At 50.1% G+C, this 25,555-nt stretch overlaps 9 protein-coding genes across 9 annotated transcripts; 3 read left to right on the forward strand and 6 right to left on the reverse strand.

Annotated features, from left to right (window-relative positions):
- Nucleotides 1-208: 208 nt before the first annotated feature.
- PV06_09477 (uncharacterized protein) lies at nucleotides 209-2,614 on the reverse strand. Its single transcript, XM_016410930.1, has 7 exons — nucleotides 2,251-2,614; nucleotides 1,776-2,091; nucleotides 1,652-1,725; nucleotides 1,518-1,602; nucleotides 1,259-1,465; nucleotides 950-1,210; nucleotides 209-898 (listed from the first exon to the last, which is right to left on the reverse strand). Exons 1-7 carry the CDS (start codon nucleotides 2,284-2,286, stop codon nucleotides 519-521), a joined length of 1,359 nt encoding a protein of 452 aa, XP_016258737.1. The 5' UTR covers nucleotides 2,287-2,614; the 3' UTR covers nucleotides 209-518.
- Nucleotides 2,615-2,967: 353 nt separating this feature from the next.
- PV06_09478 (uncharacterized protein) lies at nucleotides 2,968-4,331 on the reverse strand (the record flags this gene model as incomplete). The annotated part of the gene is made up of 5 exons (XM_016410931.1): nucleotides 2,968-3,245; nucleotides 3,296-3,881; nucleotides 3,939-4,018; nucleotides 4,084-4,153; nucleotides 4,266-4,331. The coding sequence occupies 5 exons, from the start codon at nucleotides 4,329-4,331 to the stop codon at nucleotides 2,968-2,970; spliced, it is 1,080 nt and encodes a 359-aa protein (XP_016258738.1).
- A 1,279-nt stretch (nucleotides 4,332-5,610) lies between these two features.
- Nucleotides 5,611-7,721, forward strand: PV06_09479 (uncharacterized protein; the record flags this gene model as incomplete). The annotated part of the gene is made up of 5 exons (XM_016410932.1): nucleotides 5,611-6,020; nucleotides 6,082-6,323; nucleotides 6,384-6,747; nucleotides 6,802-7,457; nucleotides 7,562-7,721. Exons 1-5 carry the CDS (start codon nucleotides 5,748-5,750, stop codon nucleotides 7,719-7,721), a joined length of 1,695 nt encoding a protein of 564 aa, XP_016258739.1. The 5' UTR covers nucleotides 5,611-5,747.
- An 859-nt stretch (nucleotides 7,722-8,580) lies between these two features.
- PV06_09480 (uncharacterized protein) lies at nucleotides 8,581-11,111 on the forward strand (the record flags this gene model as incomplete). The annotated part of the gene is made up of 2 exons (XM_016410933.1): nucleotides 8,581-8,686; nucleotides 8,747-11,111. 2 exons carry the CDS (start codon nucleotides 8,581-8,583, stop codon nucleotides 10,852-10,854), a joined length of 2,214 nt encoding a protein of 737 aa, XP_016258740.1. The 3' UTR covers nucleotides 10,855-11,111.
- Nucleotides 11,112-16,696: 5,585 nt separating this feature from the next.
- Nucleotides 16,697-17,713, reverse strand: PV06_09481 (uncharacterized protein; the record flags this gene model as incomplete). Its single annotated transcript, XM_016410934.1, has 1 exon — nucleotides 16,697-17,713. One exon carries the CDS (start codon nucleotides 17,711-17,713, stop codon nucleotides 16,697-16,699), a length of 1,017 nt encoding a protein of 338 aa, XP_016258741.1.
- A 570-nt stretch (nucleotides 17,714-18,283) lies between these two features.
- PV06_09482 (uncharacterized protein) lies at nucleotides 18,284-19,076 on the forward strand (the record flags this gene model as incomplete). The annotated part of the gene is made up of 1 exon (XM_016410935.1): nucleotides 18,284-19,076. The coding sequence occupies exon 1, from the start codon at nucleotides 18,351-18,353 to the stop codon at nucleotides 19,074-19,076; it is 726 nt and encodes a 241-aa protein (XP_016258742.1). The 5' UTR covers nucleotides 18,284-18,350.
- Nucleotides 19,077-19,440: 364 nt separating this feature from the next.
- Nucleotides 19,441-20,841, reverse strand: PV06_09483 (uncharacterized protein; the record flags this gene model as incomplete). Its single annotated transcript, XM_016410936.1, has 1 exon — nucleotides 19,441-20,841. The coding sequence occupies one exon, from the start codon at nucleotides 20,839-20,841 to the stop codon at nucleotides 19,441-19,443; it is 1,401 nt and encodes a 466-aa protein (XP_016258743.1).
- Nucleotides 20,842-21,480: 639 nt separating this feature from the next.
- PV06_09484 (uncharacterized protein) lies at nucleotides 21,481-22,464 on the reverse strand (the record flags this gene model as incomplete). The annotated part of the gene is made up of 1 exon (XM_016410937.1): nucleotides 21,481-22,464. The coding sequence occupies one exon, from the start codon at nucleotides 22,462-22,464 to the stop codon at nucleotides 21,481-21,483; it is 984 nt and encodes a 327-aa protein (XP_016258744.1).
- Nucleotides 22,465-23,160: 696 nt separating this feature from the next.
- PV06_09485 (uncharacterized protein) lies at nucleotides 23,161-24,060 on the reverse strand (the record flags this gene model as incomplete). Its single annotated transcript, XM_016410938.1, has 1 exon — nucleotides 23,161-24,060. The coding sequence occupies one exon, from the start codon at nucleotides 24,058-24,060 to the stop codon at nucleotides 23,161-23,163; it is 900 nt and encodes a 299-aa protein (XP_016258745.1).
- Between the last annotated feature and the right edge of the window lie 1,495 nt (nucleotides 24,061-25,555).

The raw sequence follows: 25,555 nt of genomic DNA on the forward strand, positions 1-25,555 counted from the left end.
TGAAGTTCAATACCACAATAGGTGTAACAGTGTAACACAACGAGGCGAGTCCGTGTAGCATTTCAGAGGAATATCAAACATTGCAGACCTTACCTTGTGTATAACCTCGCTTCCCATGCAGGTATGTAACAGTGGGCTGACGGGATTGTGACGGTTTGCGCAAAGGAGTCAGGTAAAAACAATCACACAAGACAACATCAAAGCACTGCGACTACGAGATACTCAACAGAGACAATCGTTACACCGTTCCTCGTCGACCCTCATGCATACCTAAGCTAAGGCACTCACAAAGACCCATCGCTTCTGTCCTTTGTGATTCTCGTTGTATCTCACTAAAATGAAAACATGACCACATGAAAAAACCCGTCTCAATCAACAGCCCTCCTGTCTCCGTGTGGTTCTAGACAAACATTGCATGCAGAGATATCCTTCTTGAAGTACCTGAGAGGCTAATGCACGGTATCTAGTGCTCTCGTCAAAGTTGTTCTGCCAGTTGAAACCGACATGTCCACACCCGCCTACTTATCAGTCGGCTCATCAAGAACTCCTTTGATCTCGGTCTGAGGCCCATGCGAGGCATCGCGATGACTGGAAGCATCCTTGCCTCTGGATGATTGCGGTGCAGGTGTCCCTTCCCGTTCGCTTCGAGCCGAATCATCTTCAGATGGTTCAGAAGCTGGCTTCTTAACTTGGTTCGCTGTGTCCTTGTCTTCTTCTTCGCTTTGATCAAACATTTCTGCATCATCCGAATCTGTCAACACTTCAGTGCCGTCCCCAAGCAAGATGATTCTGCCGGTTCGGCCACCAAACTCTCGGAGTTGATGGTCCGTGTCGACCTCGAATTCGTCCGCGCTGTCACGATCGAACTGGTGCCGGACACCGGGACCGCGGAATTCAGCTGTGCCTTGTTAGATCAGTCTTTAGCCCCAGGTTCAAGGATTGGACTTGCCGTACTCTGGTGGCGCACATGGCCCATCACCATCTGCCACTCTCTTGCTAACCATTTCGTACCACTCGTCTTTGGTCTTGCCGTTCAAGAGACCGATGATAATCATGGTCATGTTGTCGCAACCAACACCGCCGGTTTCACTGTTCGAGGCGAGGCAATTGTCCATCATGTTTTCACAAATCCGATGTAGATCTTGTTTGCTTGCAATACCCCTACGTACGAACTCTACAACAGCTTGTGAGGATTGACAATCCCAGATACCTAATCATGGTCAATTTGACGGTGTTCGATTCGGGAAAGAGGACATACCGTCGCAAGCGATGACCAAAAATTCATCGTCGCTCGAGATCTCATGTTGGATCACATCTGGGAATGCCGTGACAATCTGCTGCTCGGGGGAAAGGTCGGCACTCTTCTTGAACTCGAAATCGCCTATGGCACGTGACAGGGCAAGGTTGCCGTTGACTCGACCAAAATCAACGAAACCTCCAGCGGCACTGATTCGAGCCTTCTCGCCTGTATGGAGTCAGATCGTGACTAGAAAGCCAGATTCATGATAGCTTTATACCTTCGTTCTGTGGCTTGTGATCAAAGGATAGAGGCTTCGCTCTTCCCTTGACACCAAGGACCGTTCGCGAGTCTCCAGCATTGGCCTAAGAGAGTGAGTATGGATGCAAAAAGCGGTGTATAGGGATGTCTTACAACCCAGATCTTGTCTTTAGAGATGACACCGACAGAGGCGGTGCATCCGGAAACCTCCTCCTCATACCTTGCATCTGCGTGATTTAGCTTCAAATCATCAGGTCAAGTAGGATTGGTAACATACCGTTGAGGATTGCACGATCCGTGGCAAGAAAGCCGTCTTTCAGCGCCTGTTCAATGTCTCCCTTGGAGAAAGCCTCTTGTTTTGCCACGATTTTATGTATGTTTTCGCCTGCAAATTGCGCCACTTTCTCCCCTCCATGACCATCGTAGACGCCGAAGTAGGCTAATCGTTTTTCTGGGTCTGTTCGTTGTGACTTGTTGTTATCCTCTGCTTTGAGATCGAGGACGGCGGCGTGCGCGTCTTCCATGGATATGCGCCATCCTTGCATGGCCGAGAGGCCATATATGAACAAGTCATCAGCCCCGCTATCGGACGTCTATTCATACAGTATTATCAGCTTGCGACCGCGCAGCCTGTGAAGAGAACAAAGGCTGATGTCATGCTACACTTCTGAGCGTCGCCTTTCCAGCGTCGCCTGCGAGGTGCAGTCATGAAGGGGCCCGAAAGAACGCCCTGAAAGTGAAGTTGGACTCACCTTTTCGACCACGGGTTCTGACAAAGTCTGACCCATACTTATATTTCTTCAAGATGTGACAGTGATTTTTTGTCTTGATGATCATAGACTAATTGTCATATACTGTCTGAGGTGACTGGAAGGGATCGGTGGGCGAGGATCAGAAAGGAAGAGGGCGTGACGCAGGCTTTGAGGGTAGGAGACAAAGTGAACATACGTCGACAAACGCGACGAGAAATAGGTAGGAATGAGTGGTATTGATGGTTTGCCAGATGCAAACAGGTTCGCGTGCAAGAGTTTAGAATTGAGACTTGATCAATGGCATTTCCATCGAGTTGCAATTGCAGCTTTAACTGTTGCTATGGCCTGAGCGAGTGCGATAAATGACGAACTCACTTTGCAAACCCAAGTCGCTGCCTTACTAACCAATGCCAAGCATTTCCATGGCTCGAATAAATCGGTACATCCTTCGTACTGCATATTGAGGACACGCTCTCCCTACTAAATAATTCACATTCACTCACTGAACCACTGCGACTGTGCCTGAATGACGGTACATACCTAGGCACATACATGCATAGAGTATCATTTGACACTCTCGCCACAAACATGGTCTCGTCAAGGTCCCTTCGTACCATCACTCACGTAACGGCCATACCGATTTAAACTACCTATCTAAGGTAAGGAGAGACAATCACAAGATGCTTTTCACACGGTTAAAAGCCTATCCATCCTAAATCAAGCCTTCTCCATTCCTTCGGGTCTCATGACCATACGGCTCTTGATTTTCCCATGGTGCAGATCTTCAAGAATCTGCGGAAAGTCCTTCAGACTCCCTTCTTGGATCTGCGGAACCAAGACACCTTGGGCACATAAATCCAGGCAAGCTGCAATATCAGCACTTGTACCAGCATAGCTCCCCAATACATCCAGCTGTTTTCGAACCAGGGTAGCAGTACGAAACTTCAGCTCTGGGCTCAAAAGACCTACTAATACCACGGTACCTCCTCGACGAACTGTGCCCCTTAGAAGTAGTAAGTACAGGTTAGAGCGGGAAATAACTCACCACTATCAATTGCGGCTTGGTAAGTATCTTGCACAGAAACAAAGTCGATGGCTTTGTCGATTCTGATGTTCCGCTCACAAATCCATGCGCTAATATCTGGCGTTCCTGCCGGAACCACATCTTCCTTACGGACGCCGAATTTCACGGCTTCATCCAAAACCACCTGCCGTTGATCGACCACAATGGCCCGCGCGCCAATGTGCAGGATCAACTGCAGAGCATTGAACCCGAGACCGCCCAAACCGAACAACAATACCACATCGTCCTTGGTGACTCGTGCGCGGTCGATAACAGCGTGATAGCTCGTCATACAAGCATCTGTTGCCACTGCTGCTACTCCAGCGTCCACTCCCCTGGGAACTTTGATGGAAGCATGCTCCCGGACCACCGCATACGGTGCAAAGAAGCCATCTGGTCCGGCCCCGTATCGAGGACCGACCAAACACACTTGAGGAACTCCGCCAGAACACTCCGGACATTCAGCGCCATTGCAGCCTGGCACGCACAGTAGAGCCACCATATCACCAACTTGGTACTTGTGAGCCCTTGGTCCCATCGAGACGACTTCGCCGCAACCCTCATGGCCCTGTCAGTCGTGACTGGTGGTCAGTCAATTGTCCGTGCGTGCTGGATAGTCATATACCATCGTGAATTTCATCCTTCCTGATGTGAATTCCACAGGATGAACTTCTAGCTCCTTGATACTGTAATCACTATGACACACTGGGGAAGAGCGTCAGTCAAAGTTCTGGGACAAGAGTGAGGTAAGGGACAGTCGGCGAGCTCACCTCCCACTGCGTGGATCTTAACCAACACTTCATCATCTTGTGGCGTTGGTACAGGAATTTCTACGCGGACCTAGATCATCATGTCCGTGCTGTCAGAACTTCTCGTCTTACTTGTTGCCTTCAATCTACGCTGCTATCGTGACTCTGAATCGAGGAAAAGAGTCGACCAAAAGGTTTCTCACCGGTGTCTTGCTGGGGATGTGTTTCTGCCATGCCAACATGGTCCTCGGCACTTCGACGTTGGCCATCTTTGCTGCATGTACATCTCTGGAGTATCACGCAACAAACTCCACGCAGCCCCATCTGTTTGCGACTTGCATGGCATTATCAATGATACATTTTTCCATGGACCCTAGGAACCGAAGAAACCCACTACGCCCGGCCCGGACTCTCGGTCCATGCACTCCCCACATTATTCCTGCACCGAGATGCGCCGATCCGGAGGCGCGGGGATGTGAAGCAGCTTGTCTCTCACTTGCTCTGATCTTCCGCGGCCCGCGGAAAGTAGTGAGATGCTGCAGACCTCCTCCAGGTTATTAAGATATGGAGTATTTGTGCCTATGGAAGGTCATGATGAATTGCTCATGGTTACAAAGACCCCCGGTCAGCACCCGTCCTACGCACCTGTGGCTCGGAGACAGCATCGACTATTATGCACCTTTACGCCACAGCCTGAAGTATCAATATATGCATGAATTCCATTTCACTAATCTCTTACGATTGACTAGCCAACTAAAGTTATTTGCTAAAGTCTCTCAGGCCTTTTTAGGATACTCTCCAGACTCCTTCAACTGGGCAAAGATCTCGCTTGCAACAATCATTGCCATACGTCCGGCTGGGACTCCACAATAAATCATGGCGTGGCGGCACGCTTCACAAATCGCCTGCTCAGTCAGACCATTGTTGACAGCGGCTCGTATGTGAATCCGTAATTCGGCTTCACGGTTCAATGCAATGAGCATGGCGATGTTCATCAATGCCCTCTCTCGGAATTCGAGACCGGGCCGTGCATAGCCAGTAAAACAGGGATCGTAAATGAATTCCATGCTGGTTTTGGTGAAGATGTCATCTTTCTACAATATTGTCCTTAGTCCCTCATTCGACTTTCCTGGGAATCAAGCATGTGAACTCACCAACTTCGCCTTAACTGAGGCAAGAAATTCCTCGCCCAGGAATCGAGAGGCCATTTGCTGGCCTAATTCAGTGCCTTGAAGCTGAGTATTGTTCGAAGATGCCATGGCTGAGTTTTTGGTGCTCGTGCTTGTGTGGTAACGTGCAATGGGAAGGCTTATTATGAGAATTTAACCTCATATCTTGGTCCTCGAATGACTTGTGGATTCAAAGGTACTATACTTGCGTCCAAGAGTTCGGGCCGCGGAGGCTGGAATTTCGTCCTGCATGCTGACCGGACCGACAACACTCACCATGCCCACGAAATAGCCGGCTTCGCTACACTATCTATCAATGATGAGTGGGCTATTGACCTAGATGAGATATCAGCAAGTCATCTAATGCTTTCGGTCAGGACACCGGACCAGAGAAGGCATGATGGCCGAGCATGCTTAGACTCGGCTTTATTCAACCTCATCTCTGGACTATTTGGACCTCATACATTAGGTCGGTTGAGTATCCATTTGCGAGTCACTTCCACTTCAGTATACAAAATGGAAAGTTGCAGTAACATGGATGTTGGTGGCCATCGGAAGACTGCTGCGTTGTATCCTGAGCCAGCCTATACTCCTCGTGGAAAGATCCGCATCGCCACAGTTGGCGCAGGCTTTTCTGGTCTCATCTTTGCCTACAAGTTGCAACATGAACAACCTGAGTTCCAGGATCTGGTTGACCATACCATTCTTGAGGCACGCGCAGACCTGGGGGGGACTTGGTTGGTCAACCGCTATCCCGGGGTACAATGTGATGTCCCAGCCCACATCTACGTGAGTTATTCACATTCAACGCGTGCAGATGGTCTGCTCGATTCGTGGCTGATCAGGATAGGCCTTTCCCTTTGATCCCAAGACAGACTGGAGTCATTTTTACGCCACCGGACCTCAGATCCATGAGTACATGAAGGACACGGTGCAAAAGTGGAATCTCGATCGAGATGTTAGGCTCAGCCATAAAGTGACACAAACGTTGTGGCTGGAGGAGCGGTCCGAATGGGAAATCAAGGTTGAGACTCCAGATGGCGAAAAGACGCTGTACGCCGACATTCTGGTCTCAGGCCAGGGAGTCTTGAAGTAGGTTGCGGTGTCTTTTTACAATCTGTCCAGATTCCTCTGACTCGCGGTTGTGCGTAGTTCCTGGCGATGGCCCAACATTCCGGGTTTCGAGAAATTCAAGGGCCACAAGTGCCACAGCGCCGACTGGCACCAAGGGTATGACTACTCGAATAAAACCATCGGTGTGATTGGGAATGGGTCTTCGGGGGTGCAAATCATCCCCCAGCTCGCCGATCTGCCAGGCACCAAAGTGATTTGTTTCCAGAAAAGCTCGAATTATGTGTACACACCCTTTGCGCCGGCCACTCTCCTGGGTCGAGACGACCAGTCAGGAAATCCAGCCTATACCGAAGAAGATAAGAGGAAGTTCCGCGAAGACCCAGAATTTCATCGCGACTACCGCCAAAAGATCACCCATACTATCAATGCCGGATTCAAACGGGCAGGTTCTTTGCATTTTTTTCATCGGCAAATCTCACTAATATATGCGTTGTAGTTCATCAAAGGTTCTCCTGAGAACAAACAAATCACCGAGGACGCTCGTGAGCAGATGCGTCAAAAGCTACACAACGACCCCTTTCTGTGTGAAAAGTTAATTCCTGAATGGGGCCTGGCATGTCGTCGTATTACCCCGGCCGAAGGCTATCTCGAAGCACTACAAAAGCCCAATGTCGAACTGGTCGTTCAGGGGGTGGTCAGCGCGGATGAAGATTCTATCACCTCGGCCGACGGTCGAACCTTTAAAGTAGACGTGATCGCCTGCGCCACGGGCTTCGACGTATCGTGGAAGCCGTCCTGGCACATGATCGGGAGGAACGGGGTCGACCTCCGGCAGGAATGGGACGCGGACCCTCGCGCGTACCTATCGATCGCTGCCGCGGACATGCCCAACTACTTTATGTTCTTGGGGCCCAACGCCGTCGTCACACATGGGTCACTCATCGAGTCTATCAACTGGTCGGCCAATTACTTTCTCAAGTGGATTCGCAAGATGGCCGAGGAAGACATCGAGACCATCGTGCCACGACGTGATGTGGTTGATGAGTTGATCGAGTATGAAGATGCCGTACATCAAACCTTTGTGTGGGCGGACAATTGTCGAAGCTGGTTCAAGAGGAATACCATTCACGGCCGGAACGTTGCTGGATTTGGGTAAGTTTTTTCTTTTCTTTTCAAAAAGAATCAATATATTCCCTCGCCTCTCACCTGCCTTGTGGTCCGATTCTTTGCTGACGGTGTCTTTTCTGCTTTGACAGGGGAAGTGCGTTGCTTTTCCGCCAAGTGCTCGAGGATCTCCGCCCCGAGGATTTTGAGATCAAGTATAGGAGTAAGAACAGATGGTCTTTTCTGGGGAATGGATTCACGAGGTTCGAACTGGACACCCGGAATAATCTGGCGTGGTATATTGAGAAGTAATTCAATGTTTAGACCGTGGCGAAGTAAATAGACATGCAATATGACTTGTACATACAGAGTATTTTTGAGCAACCATCCGTGTTAATGGCATCCAATCATACCGTGTAGTCTGTTAATCGTAGTATTCAAGTAGATGGAGTCTAGAGTAGAAGAGCTCGGCAGACGGAGTAGATTCGGCGCTCCTCGTTTGTGTCTCTCGTTGTCTCTCCACAGTTTTTTCCTCCATACAGTATGTTCGGTGCCCCAGATCCAGATCCAGATCCTCGTTTCCTCCGAATCTCCCCCGTCCGTCTCGTTACACACAATTTGAACGATAAGTATCACTAATCATCCGAACTCATGGCTGAGTAACGTCTTTCATCACCGCGAAATACCTGTATGAAGACGTTTGATGTCTTGTTACCGACTACATCAACTAGGCCTAATTCAACAGGGAACATCGTCATCAACATCATCTCAAAACATCGACATGCAAACCTCGGCCTCCAGCTTGGGGGAAGTCGCCGGTGGTGGTGTTGGTGGTGCAACTCGTTCCATTGCGCCGCGTGCTCGATCCGCGTGTAAATTATGTCGCCTGAAGAAAGTCCGGTGCGACTCGAGGGACGGAAAGCGCTGTTCTATATGTGCTTTCGAAAATGTCCCTTGTGTTTTGGTGCCTAAACAAAGTCGCAAGTCTGTCTCCTCTCCACACCATCGCAGCTCACCGTTCATCCCACTAACTTGCGGGGGTTTTAGAAAGTCCAGACTGACATCTAGACACGTCAATGCGAACCAAGATGCTGGACCGTCGACACCTACGTCGTACCAAAGAACCAAGAACCGAGAAACTACACAATCTACGAAGTACCAAGAATCAAGCATGGCTTCGTTCGACCTCGTCGATGCTCAGGAGGACCCTCCGCCGTCATTGTCGGATCCCGTCAACCCTACCAACCAAGACCAAATGAAGCAGTGGGCCGAACCAAGTAAGTAATGGAGTCATGTCACCTGGAGGAAATGCCGCTCATTGTTTTTACAAAACTTAGCCCCGATGAGCTACTCGTACAATACGTCAAGGTCGCCGAATCTTCCCGACTATGTCAGACCTCTGCCACCATCTCTCGAGTCAGACGACATCGAATATCTCCAGAAGAAGGGCGCATTCACACTGCCAGACCGCCCGTTGATGGAGGAGTGTCTTCGGTGCTACACTCTCTACATCCATCCGTTATACCCAACCGTGGACATTGTCGAAGTTCAGTCAACAATCAATCGCGGCGGTGAAGGACATCAACTTCTGAGCTTGCTCTTGCTTCAAGCCCTCATCTTTGCTGGTAGCATGTGGGCTGACGTCCGATTAGTCCGAAATGCCGGGTTCCTGACCAGGAAGGCTTTTCGTCAGAGTTGGCATCGAAAAATCAGGTTGCTCTACGACATGGATTACGAAGAAGACAGGATCTGCCTTGTCCAGTCCTTGTTGCTGTGGGCCTTTTGGTGGAGAGGCACCAACGAAAGAAAGGACAGCTGGCACTGGATTGGCGTTGCCTATTCCATTGCACGTACAGTTGATCTACCCCAGGAGCCGCCCGTTGCTGGGGTTGACGGAGGAAGCCCAACAGCTCACCAGCAGCGAAAACATCGACGCCGCCTCTGGTGGGCTCTGCACACGCGCGAAGTCATTAGTTCCATTGGTATGAGTCGTGCTCCCCGGATCAAGCCGATTGATCATAACGTGGCCATGCTCTGTTTGCAGGATTTTAACCTCGATGACGATGAAGGAGAAGGCACGCCTCAAACTTCGTTGATGGGCCTTCCGCCGCCTTCCAAGGAGCAAGGTCAGGCTCTCGCGCGAGTTACCGTCGAGTTTACAAAACTGATTGACATCTTTGGCCGGATCTTGGCCGCGGCATGCCCTGAAAACGCGGCGGGCAGGACGGCGGTGCTTTATTCGGCGCAGCAAATGGAAGGTTCGAATCACGTCGCGTCGAAACGGCAACTAAATATTGAAGATTTGAATGTCTGCGAGCAAGAACTCATGGCTTGGCGACAACAGCTTGGTGAGGATCTATGGTGGCAGGTTGGTTGTGTTTTGCCATTCGACCCTCCACCCCCTTGGCATAAAGCCGAGTTGTGTCACCGAGGTTTACTGGCCATGCTCTATCACCTGGCGTTGATGACCATACACCGACCTCAGATGTTGCCAGCGGAAGCATCATCCCCCACTACCACCACCGGCACCACGACAAGCCCCAGGGGAACCAACACCGCGGAGCAATACCGCAAAGACACGTCACGCGCCATCGTGAGGAGCTGCGCTCAGGAAATCACCAAGATCGCCATGGACTTTTTCCGGGCCGACCTAATCACATTTTTATCGGCGACCGTAGTAAGTTGCTTGATGCCGGCCAGTATACACCACGTCTTTGATACCTTTTCGGAAGACATCAAGCTTCGGGCCGAGGCCAATCGGAGGTTGGAAGAGTGTCGAGTCATGCTACATTCTCTTTCGGAACAACAATTCGCTTCTGCATGGATCTTACAGACCATTGATCACATTATTGGACGTATCAAACTAATCAGCAACGGCGGCAGCAGCACCATCACCACCACCAAAAAACAATCACAACAGCAACAGCATGCCACAAGCGGTCGTCGGGCTCCTCGGTCAAGTTACGGTGAACTTTCTACACCTCTAACTAGCATCGACGTGTATCCGGAAAGTTTGGTCATTGACCAAGACCAAGATCAAGACCAAAATCATACCCAAAACTTTTCCGTTCTTGACACGACAGTTGTAAATAGTCCTAATGTCACGGGATCACACACTGACATGAGAACGATCAATACAAACTCCAGCACCAACACGAGCACCAACACCAGCAACAAACCGATAGATCGATCGTCGGACGGTACGGTCTTTTCGCATACCTACAACTCGTCGAGACAAGAATGGACTGCCGCTACCGCTGCATCATTTTGGAACCCGCAACAGCCCGACGTGGGCGGCGCTAGTATGTCACAGTTACCTTTACTGAGTGGTGACTCTCTGATACCTTTCCAACCTGACTTGATGACCAACGCCGAAGCTCTAGAGGAGATGTGGATGGATTTTGCTAGAGTTCCGGAGAACATGGCTGGTTTACCTGGGTTGTAGTTTGTAATTAGTTTTTGGTGGGCGATGAACGTGCAGACGCTCACCACGGGGCCGAAAATCTCTTCCCTCACCAACCTACTGTCGTGGGGCGGATTGTAGGTGATGGTCGGTTGTGCGAAATCTCCGGTTTTGTCTTCTCGATCTCCTCCCAACACCACCTCGAGCTTTTCCTCTTCGCGCGAGTTTGGGGAAATCGAGCACCCTTTCGTATTAAACTCGATCCGCTTGTTGTCCACGGAGGGTGCCGCTCGCCAAAGGATCTCCAGACACCTCTCTTGACAATTTCAGTCTTCAACCATTGTTTTTTGTTCGGTTATCAGCATCAGTGGTTGCATGACCAGTCATCGACCTTGATATGAATGTAGAAAACGTGCTTTACGATAGAAATATTGAAATTGAGTACACACACCAGATCCAAAACTTCTTTTGATCGACTTTCTTCAGTATATACCCTTGTCCTGGCCATGTAAGCCTGACCGGGTACCACTAGGATGCTGTTGGCTGCGTCGACGGCTGCCTTTTTCAGGTCTGCATCGTCGAAAATGCCAGGGAGGAAGAGGGGGAGCGGGACTTCCTCACTAATTCCAAAGCGACCGCTTTCAGATCGCTCTCTACGGCAGCTTCCTTGATGGCTTTACCTGTGGCCGTAGAACCGGTAAAGGCCAGTTTTCGAATGTCCACGTGTTTTGCGAGTGCCCCGCCAAAGGTCTACCGAACTCACTCAAGATGTTGAGCGTTCCTTTTGGGAAATTGGTTTCCTCTCCAGCCACCTAGCCACCAGGACACACGACAGGGGACTCTTTTCGGAACTTTGAGTAACATGGTGATGGCCTCGAGACGACTCAACTCGGCAATGTTTTGTTCCATCTTGTCGGCCAGACGAGTCAACCGTTGCCCTCGCTCCGCCGCTTGCAGGTCCGACCAGACCTCAAAGGCTTGGACCGCCGCGTCAACTACGGCGTCGACATCTTCCACACCCACCTCGCAGACGGAAGTGACGAGTTCTGTCGTCGTCGGGCTGTAGACGTCAAATTCTCTAGTCGATGCCGAACACGAAAACGTTGAACGGTAGGCACAGGGGAGGGAATGTATTAACACGTCAATCATGCCGCGCCATGCAACGCAATGCAGTGCAAATGATTCGGGGACAGCTCTAGATCTGAACAAAAGATTTCTTTTCGTGGTTGACCACAAAATCACGACCGGCACAAGAGGGGCTCGAGTTGTCGGCACCAGCCAACATTACTCAGGTAGTTTTTCAGCAGTAAAATCTTGGTTTTGTACAGTGAATGTCTTATGCCGAGATCTCGGCCCAGATTTGCAGAAATATGGCGTCTTTACTGAGGAGTACGTAGGCTGAATTCGGCGATGAAAAAAGCGCTGGCGGCTGCTTTCCCAACTACTTGCAACATTCGCAAGTGTCTACGTCCGGCGAGAAAGCACTGAGTAAAAGTGGGTGGACAGTCCGATTCGATTATTGAGTTAGCTTAGATATTGATATATCAATCATGCTAAAGAAGAACAAAACGGTTAGAAGTGACTCTCACTTTGACAAAGCGATTACATATCGCTTATAACACTCAGCGGAACGTAGCCAAAATACCATAGAAAACGCGTTTCCTGTGGAAGAATCGAATTCTTAATTAGCAGTGGTAATTTCTTACTTATACTGCATATCTTTGAGACACTAGTAGTAAATGTTGCAGATTCGTGCAGCTACCGGGAGCAGGTATTAAGCTGTGCGCGGCTCTTACGGCAGTGAGAACTCATCCTGCGACGCAGTGATCATTGCACTATTGGCAATGCATATCGCTGTGGCGGCTCCGAGCCGTTTAACAGAAACGCAGTTCACGAGGCCACCTGTTAATCAACTCCCGCGAAGAGTCATGGTTGTAGTCAACGTATGATCTTAAAGATTACCTCTGTCGACCAACCACCGTCTGTTCTTCTAGAATTTCCGGGGGTGCAACTTCACTAACAACGGCTTCTTTTCCCACACCATAAAGATTTTCTGGTCCAGCCAATTCCCAGGTGTACAGTCCTCCAAATCAAATCTCCATATGAGCTTTGCCAGAACCATCTTCATCTCTAAATTGGCAAGATTTCGGCCAATGCAGTTTCTCGGACCGGTGGAAAATGGCTGGATTGCATCCCTCCTGTCGTGATCATAGATCGACTTTTCCCCCAGCCACCTCTCGGGGATAAATTTTTCGGGATGCTCGAAGTTCAAGGAGCTATGTGCTATAGCCCAGGTTGTGATGCCAACAGCAACACCCCCGGGAATGAAATGGCCAGCGAGCATCATGCCACCAGGAGGTGTGTACCGTGCATGTGCCGCGGGTGATGGCGGGTGAAATCGAAACATCTCTTCAATTACAGCCAGAAGGTATTTGCAAGAGTTGACAGTGATCGAATTGATTTCCTTTTCAGACTCGAACGAGGTGCGTATCTCTGCCTTTAACCTCTCATGGACCTCGGGATTCTTCAGCAGTAGGTACGTCGCAGCTATCGAAGTAATTAGTCTCAGGGTCCGAGTCGTGCTACTAGAGGAGAATGGCCTTCTTACCTGACAGTGCGGTCGAGGTAGTCTCACTTCCGCCCATAACCAAGATTCGAGAATTCTGCTTCAACTGGTAGTATGACATGGTGTTCGACTTCGAATTATACGAATCGAAGAGCTTCCCCATGAAATCAGGGATGGGCGGCGTGTTTTCTAGACGATAGTTGACTTTGGCCTGTCGGTGTCAATTCCTGAAATACCCCGGCATCCACAAATCACTCACTGTCAAGATCTCTGACTCTATCTTAGCGGCTCGCCTACATTCGGAAGGCACCGTGAGCGCTAGAAACGGCTTTCTTAACCAAGATGGAAGTCGTCCTGCTGCTTGAAACATGGCTCCCATTACGAGTAGCTTCCCAAACAACTCAATCCACAGGTGGTACTTGGAGCTTCTCAAGCAATCAAAGGACTCTCCATAGGCTGGGTTTGTAGATCAGCCATCATTACCAGGATCGAAGACGTTGCAATACTCACTGAGATAGCCGACCGTATCGAATAAGAAGTACTATTCACATGTTAGATTGATCGAAGCAGAAGGCGAATTCACAACTTGCCGAGTACCACGATACCATTTCCATAGGAACCTGGCCATTCTCACCCTTCTCCGCAAGCTGATTAAGAAAGATCTCCAGGTATTCTTGGACAACTGGCTCTTGGAGACGAAGGGAGGCCTCGGAGAATCCATGGGACAAGGCTTTGCGTAGCTGGATATGCTGCTCTCGATTGGCATTGAGAAGCGTAGGTTCTGTGGAAACTCCAGCGTGATATTTCTCGTCCTTAACTAATTCTGGTTCGCCGGGTTTCCTGTGGCCATAGATTTCTTTCCACGTAACAGGATCCACAAATGACAACTCATTTGGTGAGATCCGTACAATAGGCCCATACCGCTCATGGAGAGCTAGCGTCTCCTGAGGGGCGCTTCCTCTCATAAGTCTTAGAGCATACCACCAGGACGTTGCAGCAGCCAATCGTGGCCCAGGGTACTTGGCAAGAGGGTGAAACCAAAGATTGTAGATTGCAATGGTGCCATAGTAGACAATAGGCTACTTTGTATTAGGATGTCATGCCAGCCAGTACGAACAACATAGACTTACCAAGACCACCAATCCTAGGCCAGTCCCGTACAGGATGGTAGAGGAGTCAATCGACCCTAAAATAGCCATGCTGTTTGATGGGAGCCGAGAAAATCGAGACGTTGCCACAGATCCTTGGTCAAATGTTGCCCAACAAACTATTGCCTCTGTAGTCAGAACGTTGTAGGAGGGAGGGTTTCTATCCCAGGTTTTAGCACCATCGGCAGGCTCCTTTAAGATTTGCGGGATCAGTAGCTCTTATAGAGAAGACTGTCCCGGTGTTCAAGATTCAATATTATGCGCCACCGGAATTCTGGTGAAACAATTAGGACAAGCGCAGAAACCTGGGTAGATGGTTCTGTCTCCGGTCACTTATTGGACGACGGCGGTCCTTTGAAGTGGAGTTCCATCCCACAAAATCCGCTTGGCTGGAGGTTCCCCGGAGCCGGATGGACGCAGAGAAACTTACCTAATCGGGATGCTGGCTGGCTCCGTTAGTTTGGCCCTGAATCAATTTTGGACCTGGAGACGTCTCATTGCCGGGTTGCCAGACTCTGCTGAACGTCAAATCGGGTATATATAGCCATTTCTCCAGATAGGGACAGACAAATCTACTCTGGCCCCTCAACCAACTTCGGAGCTATTTGACAAAGCGCGGCAAAAATGACGGATGTGCCTAACTTTGAGGATTTGCCGGAGGTGGAGGGTATGCCCAAGGGTCAGTCATTCCAAGATTAGGGCTATGTAGCACACTGCTTATGATCATAGGCTGCGCTTGGGGGGTTTTCGACAAAGAGGGCAAAAAGGATGTTTACGGCACCTTGAATCATTTAACACCAGGCGTGGTCAAGTCGGCCTATAGCGAGCTCAAAGAGGGTGTGTCGGTCTCACTGAACTGGCCTCTCGGCGCAATATCCACTCCGGGCTTCGGTCGAACACCGCTTAAGCATAAGATCCTAAGCTTTATGGACACACCAGCCAAGGTCCACTCCTTCGACGATGAACTTGAATTCAACACGCAAAGCTCTAGTCAATGGGATGGGTTGTGCCACTATTTGCACCAGGCTAGCGTCAGAGGTTACAATGGCTCTAGACCTACAAAAGAAGGGCTGGTCCAAGATTACGGCAATGAAGATCACGAGCAGAAGATACCGACGTTGAATCACTGGCACAAGCGTGGTGGCCTCGTGGCTAGGGGAGTCCTGATCGACTATAAAGCATATGCTGACGAGAATGGGATCGAGTACGACCCATTTAGCAACCATGAGATTACGACCGACGTGATTGAAGCAATCGCCAAGCGGCAGGGCGTGCAGTTCAAGCCCGGTGATGTCCTTTTGATTAGATCGGGCTTCACGGAGGCGCTCGAGGACCTCTCGAGGGACGAACAAAAGTTGAAGATGGCTTCTCACCACTCCTGTGGCATTCAGAGTAGCCCGGATGTAGCGAAGTGGATCTGGAATCATCGTTGTAAGTAAACCAGTCTTGGGTGTACGCCTCCGATAGGTCTGACGAGTTCAAGTCGCCGCCGCAGCGGGAGATGCGCTAGGACTCGAGGCAATGCCGTCGAAAAAGCCGGATGGAAGTGATGCCGCCTTTGACCAAGTCCATTTGCACCTTCACCTCCTCGTTCTGTTTGGGATGCCAATTGGAGAGCTCTGGGACCTGAAGGCCCTGAGTCAGAAGTGCAAAGAGCTTGGGAAATATAGTTTCCTGCTCACCAGTGTTCCGCTCAATGTACCAGGGCTCGTAGCAAGTCCCGTCAATGCACTGGCATTATTCTAGCCATAGATTAGAAATACGACATGAGCTATAGTACCTGTAGTGCAACAATATACAGATTGTGTGGTCGTATGAAAGTCTTTGAGGAAAGTCTTGAATTCAATCTGAATCGAGTGACTTACTTGACCATTCCAAGAGCTTTGTCGGGTGAACAGTTGTACTTAGAAAGTCTAGAATATATAATTCAGCACCAAGCTCGATTACTTTCATCGCACTAGGGAGAACATTACTTACATGTGTCCGTGGACGCACCATCTACACAGACCTAATAACACTATTATATTTGTTGTTCTGGAAGAACTGAGCTCGAGACCAAATGTAATAATGGACTGGGACGTTCACGGGCTGCGCTTCATTGAGGGAGGGGATATTTAACACTCGTGCCCATTATCCAGTGCCACCAGGTCCAGCAATCCGCGCCCTATAACTACTGCGTGCGCCGAAGCAGCTCTCTCAATGCTGACATTTGCTTTCCTTCCGCCTTGCCATAAGAGACACATATTTCCATCAACTCTCTGTCTTGAGTGACGACTTTACCACCATGGTGGTACTTGTAAAACTCTACCAGCGGGAAGGGAAACATCGCTTTTGCCATACCCGAGAACTGCTGTATAACTCCAACTCCAGACGTACTTTCGGCGGCGCCTTCACCCATGACTCCCATGATACTAAGTCTTTGAATCTCTTTCATTGCGCTGATGCAGAGACGCCAGATCTCTCCCTCAGGATCAATCGCGTCGTAGTCAGGCCAACCAAGCAGCTCATAGGCTGGAAATACTGGAAATAAGCTGGCGCTGAATAGGAGATATTTCTCTGCCGGATATACCGCACATGATGATAACGTACTCGAGTTGTATAGAGCGAAAAACTTTTCGGCCACAACAGGTGCACTGTCGCTGATAATGAAGCCAGCCCCAAGACTGTCTACATACCCCTGGTCGGCTTCTTGGAGAAGCTTGCGGTCGGTGCCCTCGTGGATAGGTAGCTTCACAACGCTTGGTGCATACGCATGGACAAGGGTCATGCCGTTGGCTACCTGTTCGCTAGGGATTTGGGAGGTTTCAAGAAACCATGGCCGAATATCAAAAGAGACACTGCCGATTACCACCATGGTTCTGCTTCCACACACAGCCTTGCCAATAACTTTCACCAACTCTGTTCCGACTTCGTTCATCAGGGCATGGGTGTCCAGGGTGATCAAGATGAAGTCGTACTGTGCGTCTATCATGTGTTCTGGATCAGTGGCCACTTGGTAGGCCTGGAATGTCTTGAGTTTGTTATCATTGAAGCAGTACAAGCGCCGAGGGGGACTCAAGTCCTTGACACGGTGCGGCCGCACGAGAAACGTAATCTCAGCCTTTGCCTCGCTCAGAATGTAGCCGCAGACAAGACCCATAGATCCAGCGCCCACGATAAGGACGCGAGGATTGCTTTGATGACTCATGATGATAGTTATGAAGATAATGATGCGCTCGGATCAAGTTTGCTGCTGGTCGTGGAGTGATTGAGGAAGCGGCTTTGAAATAAAGAGGTTGGAAGCTCAAGCCTCAATTCTCCAGCGTACGATTAGGTGACTCCCTTGTCAGCCATCAGTTTGAGCTTGGCCGAGACCGAAACCATGCGCCAAATGTCTCCATTCCGGTACTTCAAACCTGTATCGGCTGTGATGGTAGCTGACTAGCCCTATTGGCGGCGTCAATGGCTGCTCTCCTATTGGCGGAAGCATATACTGTCTTCCTACTGGAGGAACGCCGAGACCCTTCCTATTGGCGGATGCTTGACTGCCTACAAGCCTCTGCGTATGTGTCTCTCGGCCACTCAATTACCTACTTTAGGAGGCTGAACAGCCTGATTGAATAATGGCAACTCGACATCCAAGGAAGCAATCCGACTGCAATAGTAGTCAACTATTTGGAAACAGCAGGCTGACCAACTATTCCTAACTGCCTACATCCACAAGCCAACCTTATTGAAACAACACACAGTGCCCCGGCAAGGCAGAAAGGATGCCAATGATTTATGAACCTATCCTTGATATCTCAATAGCGTCACCATACACCTCTGAGAAGAGTTCGGATATCATGGATTACGTACATGCAAAATTGAGAACCAACATGGCTGCGAGCACAATTGAGGAATACAACGCCGTCAAGAAGACGTCAGAGGAGTCCGAGACTCAACACCAAGGAGGGCCACGGGTATTAGCGGATCAGCCACAATCGATCTTGGAGTTGCAGCGTGATTTGGAGGACTCAAATCCAGTGCCAGTCCACTCATCACATTGCCCTGCAAGCAATATCCCACATCCCGCGACGAATGGCGACCACGACTTACCCCTAAGGATAAAAGAGGGCCTTCGCAGGCATGCCAAGGCAGTGGTGGTCATAACATGCCGCCACGAGGGTCAACGCTATGCAATGGCCGCTACCGCTGCCTGCGAGCTCAGCTTGGAACCCCCTTCGCTGTTGGTTTGTGTCAACAAATCGGCCTCGATACATTCACCCTTGACCAAAGGCGCCGACTTCTGCATCAACATCCTTCACTCCTCGCATCAGACGATAGCCAGAATGTGCAGTGGGAAGGTCAAGGGCGAAGCACGATTCGAGGAAGGCAGTTGGGCAGAAGACGAGCAATACATGCCCTACCTATCCGATGCTCAGGCAAATTTCTTCTGCAAGCTGGATGGAAGCTTCTCCTACGGAACACACGAGGTTTTTATTGGGCATATCCGGAGCGCGCGAACCAATGGGCCAGTGGATCCTTTGGTGTACGTGGATGGTAGCTATATTCCATTGGGACAAGCATAGTCTACATGAGCAACAAGGGGCAGTTTTGGGAAGTTGGGTCGTTTTAAAGTTGAGTTGTATGCCACACGTTTGACGTTTGTATTTTGTTTGTATTTTTTCCAATTGAATAGATAAATGTTTTTTGTCAAAAATTCAAATCATCTATTGTGACCTGCCACTATCCCCTTTGGTGGACTGTTACTGCCCAGGGTCTAATCTGTCTTAATCAATGCAGAGACGACATGACTGCAGAATGTCGAGTTCATGTTCTATTACTAGTTTTCCGATCACCGAATTCCAATTTGCTAATTACTAAGACAGAAAAGTCACAAGTGAGAGCTAGGAGCAAATGTCAAATCCAGTAATTCGAGATCAAAATTTAGGGCTACAAGACTTGGTCACTAGGAGCATCTGTGCCCTCTGGAATCGAGTTGCGATACTTGAAGCCAGGGTGCCGCTCGTTGAGGTAAGGTCCGCTTCCAGGGAACATCTTCTCGCGTAAAGTACCAGGACAATACTCGGATTGCATCAATCCTCGCTTCTTCAACTCCGGAGCCACATACTTGCAAAAGTCTTCTGCGCTCCCAGGCACGGTCATGGGCAAAAGATTGAACCCCGTGATGCCGGCATCCAGAAATTCTTGGATTCTCTTGACAATGGTTTCGGGACCACCTACCGCACGGTAGGTCCTGGTCGAGCCGCGGATCAAGTCTCTAACCACAGCCTTACGGCCTTGGACAGAATCAATGGCCAACCTGAGCCCACCTCTCATGCCCGGCGCCGTATCGAGGAGGTCTTCAAGGGGTGTTTCAGGGTCATACGAAGACAGGTCGATCCCGGTTGCACCCTGATACATCAAACTCTGTGCTTCGTCGTTGAGATTTGCCTCGATGTCCGCCTCTTTCGCACGAGCCTCTTCATCAGTCGCGCCTGTGATGATGGCGATGCCTTCAATGAAGTGGAGGTCCTCCTTACGTCGACCAGCCTTCAGTGCTTCTGCCAGCATGCCTTCGACCTTGCTTTTCGCCGCCTCAGGATTCCCCGAGATCAGAAATGCCCCTTCTGTATGCTTTGCGGCAAATGTAACGCCAGGTCCTGAGCCTCCGGCCTGGAATATCACCGGTGTTCGCTGTGGTGAAGGTTCCACATCTAGCGGACCCTCGACGCTGTAGCGTTCGCTCTTGTGGTTGATTTTGTGAACCCTTTTCGGATCGGCATATATCTGATGTTCACCATCCTTGACCACCGCTCCCTCGTCCCAAGACGCTTCCCACAGCTTGTAGGTCACGTCCACGAACTCTTCGGCCCAAGCATACCGAGCAGCATGGTCTTTCACGTCTGGAAGACCCATGCAGCGCGCGCCGTTCTTGGAAGCGCCGCACACAATGTTCCATCCGAAACGGCCATTGGATAGATGGTCAAAGGTCGCAGCAGCACGGGCGAACTCGAAAGGATGTGTTTGCAAGACCGATCTCGTGCACATGAGTCCCACATCCTTGGTGGCGTACGCCATCGCTGACAGCACCATCATTGGGTCGCTGACCGGGAACTGCACGGCATGGCGTACCATCTTTCCCCAGTCCTTTCCTTGGGTTTCATACAGTCCGAGCACGTCCGCAAAAAATATGCCGTCGATTTTTGCTTCCTCTGCTAACTTGGCTACACCGACCCAAAGATCGAGCGTGTTGTACTCGGTGCTGCGGTTGTCGGGCATCCTCCAAGCACCGTGGGAGAAATGTGACGGTGTGTCCATAAAGAAGAAATTGTAAACTGGAGGGCGATTCATCTTGCTGGACGCTATCTGATTCCCCTGAATGAATACTTCTAAGATTCTCACAATACCAATGTTTGCCTAGATAATGCGATATGCTGCTGGAGAAGACAACCATGCGCTACGTCCGCCTGGTTATAGAGGGCCGACAGGGGGTGTGCGGGTCCTTATTGGGGTCTTGGAGTCTCTATCACGATCTCAATTCCACGAATCGGATTACAACTAGCTGTCTGGACGTCGGTAAATGTGAGTTCGGAGCGAAAGATCCAAAACACCTTTGGGTCTCCGGGACCAGTACACACTGTTTGCCCCTACTTCCAGGGGAGGATCTTCTGGCCATGTGCAATGATCCAAGACGGAGTGCTATTGGAGTGGAACACACATTATCCTGCACAATCCACGCCCCAGGAACGATATGAGAGATCCAATCGGAAACCTATGACTGTCTGGATTGATAGCTCTCCCGGTAGCATTTGAACCCAGCGACCCCAACATATGCTGCACCTGTTATACGTCCAATGCAATTATACTACCAACGCGGCCCTGAGTAATATTCTGAACCTTGAGTGCGGCCATGCCACAAAACATGTGGAGAATGCAGCCGACAGAAATTATCATTGCACAAAAGCTGGTGGTAACCTGATCAATAACTTCTCATGGATACGTATTCTTCGCATCATCCTCGGCGTTGACATTATTCTCATAGTCGCGTTGCAACTCCGCGGGCAGATATTTCTCTTCCATTTGCCGAACCTCCTTGTAGTTTGGCTTTACAAACCTGTCTCCCCACCCAATGCCGTTTGCCGTCCCACGATACCGAGCCAGGCTGGAAAGGTATTCATCCATCGGTCCGTAGTGGCCTGCCTGCTTGACTTTCAGCAAGAGGTTCCATTCCTCTTGGACACCGGCTAGAAGAAACGGTACAATTTCGATCGACTGTCCCATTTTAGACAGCTCATCCATGGTTGGCCTGGCAGAAATCGTAGGGTGAGGTATGGCATATGCCGGACCCGGTGTCTCGGCTAGTGCTCGCTTGACCTGGTTCCAGTCATGGAAGCCTTCGTAGAATATGACATCGGCGCCTGTCTTCTCCTGGTAGAGACGTCCTCGGCGGATAGCCTCCTCGGCAGATCCGCCAGTGGCACCATAGCCATCGGTCCGAGCAACTATGACAAAGTCTGGGTCCAACTCATTGCGAGCATCAACTGCAGCTCTGATGCGTCCGATTGCTTCTTCATCAGACACCAATTCGATTCCAGGTTGAGCCCCAGCCTTCTTTGGATTCAGTTGGTCTTCGATGTGGATGCCAGCGATTCCAGCTCGGATGAACTCATGGACCGTGCGACGAACGCTTGCAGGGCCTCCGTAGCCTGTATCAGCATCGCAGTAGACTGGGATATTGACCGAGTCGGCCACACGCTTGGCATGTGCGACCATCTCGGTCATGGTCAGGAGTCCAACGTCTGCACATCCTCCTATCCACCACGAGGTCATAGCCCCTGAGATCTCAAAGGCTTCGAATCCAGCAGCTTCTGCCATCTGCGCATGTATAGGTAGTACCCCAAAAGGCATCAGAGTAGTCCGAGGCGACTGGAACAGTGCCTTCAATCGCGCGGTTCTCTTTTCTGTCGCGGCCATGGCTGCTGGTTCCAATTTCGTCAATATCTTTCGCGAACAAGAAATGGTTCACCTATACTTGGAGACTGTCGAAGACTCAAATAGTACCTGGCTCATAATGACCTTGTTCCAGGGTATGCGGAGAGTATAACAAGGATGTTCCGGAGAGTCGACCCACTTGGACACCCAGAAGGGTCATGATCTCCGTCAGACTTTCATGTTCATGCAATCGTGCATTTCCGTCCGAGAGGGGGCTTCCGGCAATAATATTAGGTATAATCCATTAGCTGGACAAGTTTGTCCGAGTTCCCGGCCTCTGCCTAGGTCAGGAAGACTGCGGGCGGAGCTATATGCTTCGGATGTACCACCTTATTGACTAACTGGAAGACACAGTCCTCGTAGGTCGACTCGTTCCGCCTTACACCGTGACGGACTATATGACTTATTTCATAGACTTGAAAGTAAAATGATCGTCCAAGTGGTATTCAGGTAGTGCCTATTGGAGAAATACTCCTTCTTTAGTCAGAACTATGCAGCTAGGTGGCCTCGCAATGAGTGATAGGGCCAGAAGACCTAGGTATGAGGCTACTCATGTCATTATTATCTCACTAGTTTCGAAAAATTCCTACAGGAAAACTTCGTTGGTCTATCAATCTGTATGCAAGGCTTCTGCACTGCTTCACCAAAGCCTTGGTAGCGGACTCTGTTCCAAGAGATTCAAGCTCCACCAGCTCTGACCGGTGCACCTGCAAGGATGGCATCCCTTCGCTCATCAAGCTCGGCAACTTGAGGAGGATGTGTCAAGATGACTGGTTTATCATGCTGAATGCCTTCGAGTATGAAACGACCACACTCGTCCGGGTTGATGTAATGATAAGGATGCTCAGGAAAGCTCGGGTCGTTGGAAGTGGTCGTAGTGGAGGGAGTCACGCGAGCAGTAGTGCTGCCTCCGTTCTCCAAGTAATCGCTCCACGGTTTCACCTTACGTACCTCAGAGTTATCCTCCTGAGGCCGGAGGCGCTCACTGGTCACGATTCTCGTTCTGACAGGGCCTGGATGGAGAATGCTCAGTCCGATGTTCTGCGTCTTTAGCTCTTCACGAGCAGCAAATGAAAACCCATCCACGGCGCCCTTAGACGCCGAGTAAGCAGAGTGACCAGCGAACGCGATCAACGTTGACATGGATGAGGTATTCACAATATGCTTTCGTCCCGGGGTCTCACGCATTCGGGGTACAAAGACCAGGTGACCATGAAGCACTCCCCAAAAGTTCACAGCCATCGTCCACTTGAAATCTTTGAGAGAAGTGTCCCAGGAGGCTCTGAATGGTCGCATCGTCACTCCTGCGTTGTTCACCAATATCTCGACGCTGCCAAATTGATCATAGGCCAAAGAGGCTAATCTTTCCACGTCTTCCAGCTTGGAAACATCCACTTTGACACCCAGCGACTTTGCCCCGAGCCCTTTGGCTTCCTCGGCAACCTTCAAAGCAGCATCTTCATCGATATCGGCAACCACCACTGCAGCCCCTTTGTTTGCGAGAGACAAAACGATCGATCGACCAATTCCACCTCCTGCCCCGGTCACAACAGCTGTCGTCTTTGGACCAATCTCCATATTGTGTAGTGATTTCGGGTTCCTTCGCTGTATGCTTCAGCGATGGAGTAAGAGGAATAGACTACTTCCTTAGTATAACTGTTCGAGTCAGTAGGGTAAAAACAAATAGCTTAAAATATACGTCTCAAAGATATATCTAACAGAGCTTACCCTTGAGAATTGAGGATTCCGGATTGTTGTGGTGCCGGAGCCTGGGAAGATTAAACCCACCCACTTTTGTATCCGGATCCGGACCATTTTGGCCACCGATTGGTGGGACACGAGTCAACAAGAGCCTAGAGATATACAGCCGTTTAATGCCGCCGGTGTAGAATTCGTTAAAGCAGTTAGGATGTTAAAGGATGACTTACTGCTCTTTTCAACGACAGATTAAAAGTCCTTCCGTTGCCTGAGACTGCGACCAGACCAGTTCCAAAGTCTACTCAAGGAAACTTATCCAGACGGTAGAAGCGAGTTGTTGCATGTCTCACCATGTCAGACGATCATGGGCTGAACACTGCGAGTCTTGTGCCTGGGGTGAATTTTGGGATGCGTGAATGTCGTCGCTACATAACCGGCCATGACGCATCCGGGAAGGCGATATATCTTGACAGCCCGCCTCTTCTCTGGGCCAAAGGTGGCGACGCTATTGCCGGCTCACACTCATATGCGGTCGACAAAGTTCCCGCAGACCTCACTGGTGAAGAGGACCTCAACAGCTACCTTTCATCAGATCCATCCAATCCTGTCTCACACCTGGTGGTCAGAGCAACTGTGCCTGGCGGAGTTAACTGGGTGGTGACCAATCTTGCGCCTGGGGCGCAAACCAGGATGCATCGGACAGTGTCGGTTGACTCCACGATATGTGTGGAAGGGCACGTCGCGATGGATGTCGATAGTGGAGACCGAAGAGAACTTCTTCCTGGTGTAAGTCAAGTCCTCGCGAAAGCTTTTGACCATCCACGGTCACTGAAGAAAGTGCGAACTTGAGCTGATGAGTGTAGGACCACGTCATTCAAAGAGGCACCAACCACCGCTGGATCAACCTGTCGAATGATAAGCCAGCTCGTCTAGTTGGAATAACTGTGGCCATTAATCCAATTACTATCGCAGGCAAGACGCTGAAAGAAGAATACCTAGTCGACGCTTAAAGGCCCGTTGTATTGGGTTCACCAAGGCCGATTGGGAGTGATGTTATTAAGAGCTGGCCTTATGGCGGTGAAATTCCGCGAATTAAGGGCGAGGGATCTGAAGCATTGTACAGAGTACCTCTACACAGTACTGAGTGGAGAAGGCGGTGACAGAACTTCTAACAATGCTGCTACTGGAGAGACCTGAGAACTCTCACCCCCCTGACCCTTGTAGTCGTTATGTGTAAAGTACAGAATCCCAACCCAAGAGACACCTGAGGTAGCCGCCGATCTTATACAGGTACAATGGTCTCCCATTAACTCCCCGGATCTGGTGGGTTTATTGTTACGTAACCACTCCATCCCTGGACAAGAAACCGGCAAGG

Source organism: Exophiala oligosperma (assembly GCF_000835515.1).
Source record: "Exophiala oligosperma strain CBS 72588 unplaced genomic scaffold supercont1.10, whole genome shotgun sequence".
In the NCBI taxonomy this organism is placed as follows: Eukaryota; Fungi; Ascomycota; class Eurotiomycetes; order Chaetothyriales; family Herpotrichiellaceae; genus Exophiala; species Exophiala oligosperma.

Excerpts from the sequence above, each read along its gene's own strand:
- PV06_09477 (XM_016410930.1), bottom strand. The coding sequence starts at position 2,286 with ATGGGTCAGACTTTGTCAGAACCCGTGGTCGAAAAG. Across the intron at positions 1,211-1,258 it reads TTTGGTCATCGCTTGCGACG|GTATCTGGGATTGTCAATCC; the intron begins GTATGTCCTCTT and ends GACCATGATTAG. Across the intron at positions 899-949 it reads ATGTGCGCCACCAGAGTACG|CTGAATTCCGCGGTCCCGGT; the intron begins GCAAGTCCAATC and ends AACAAGGCACAG.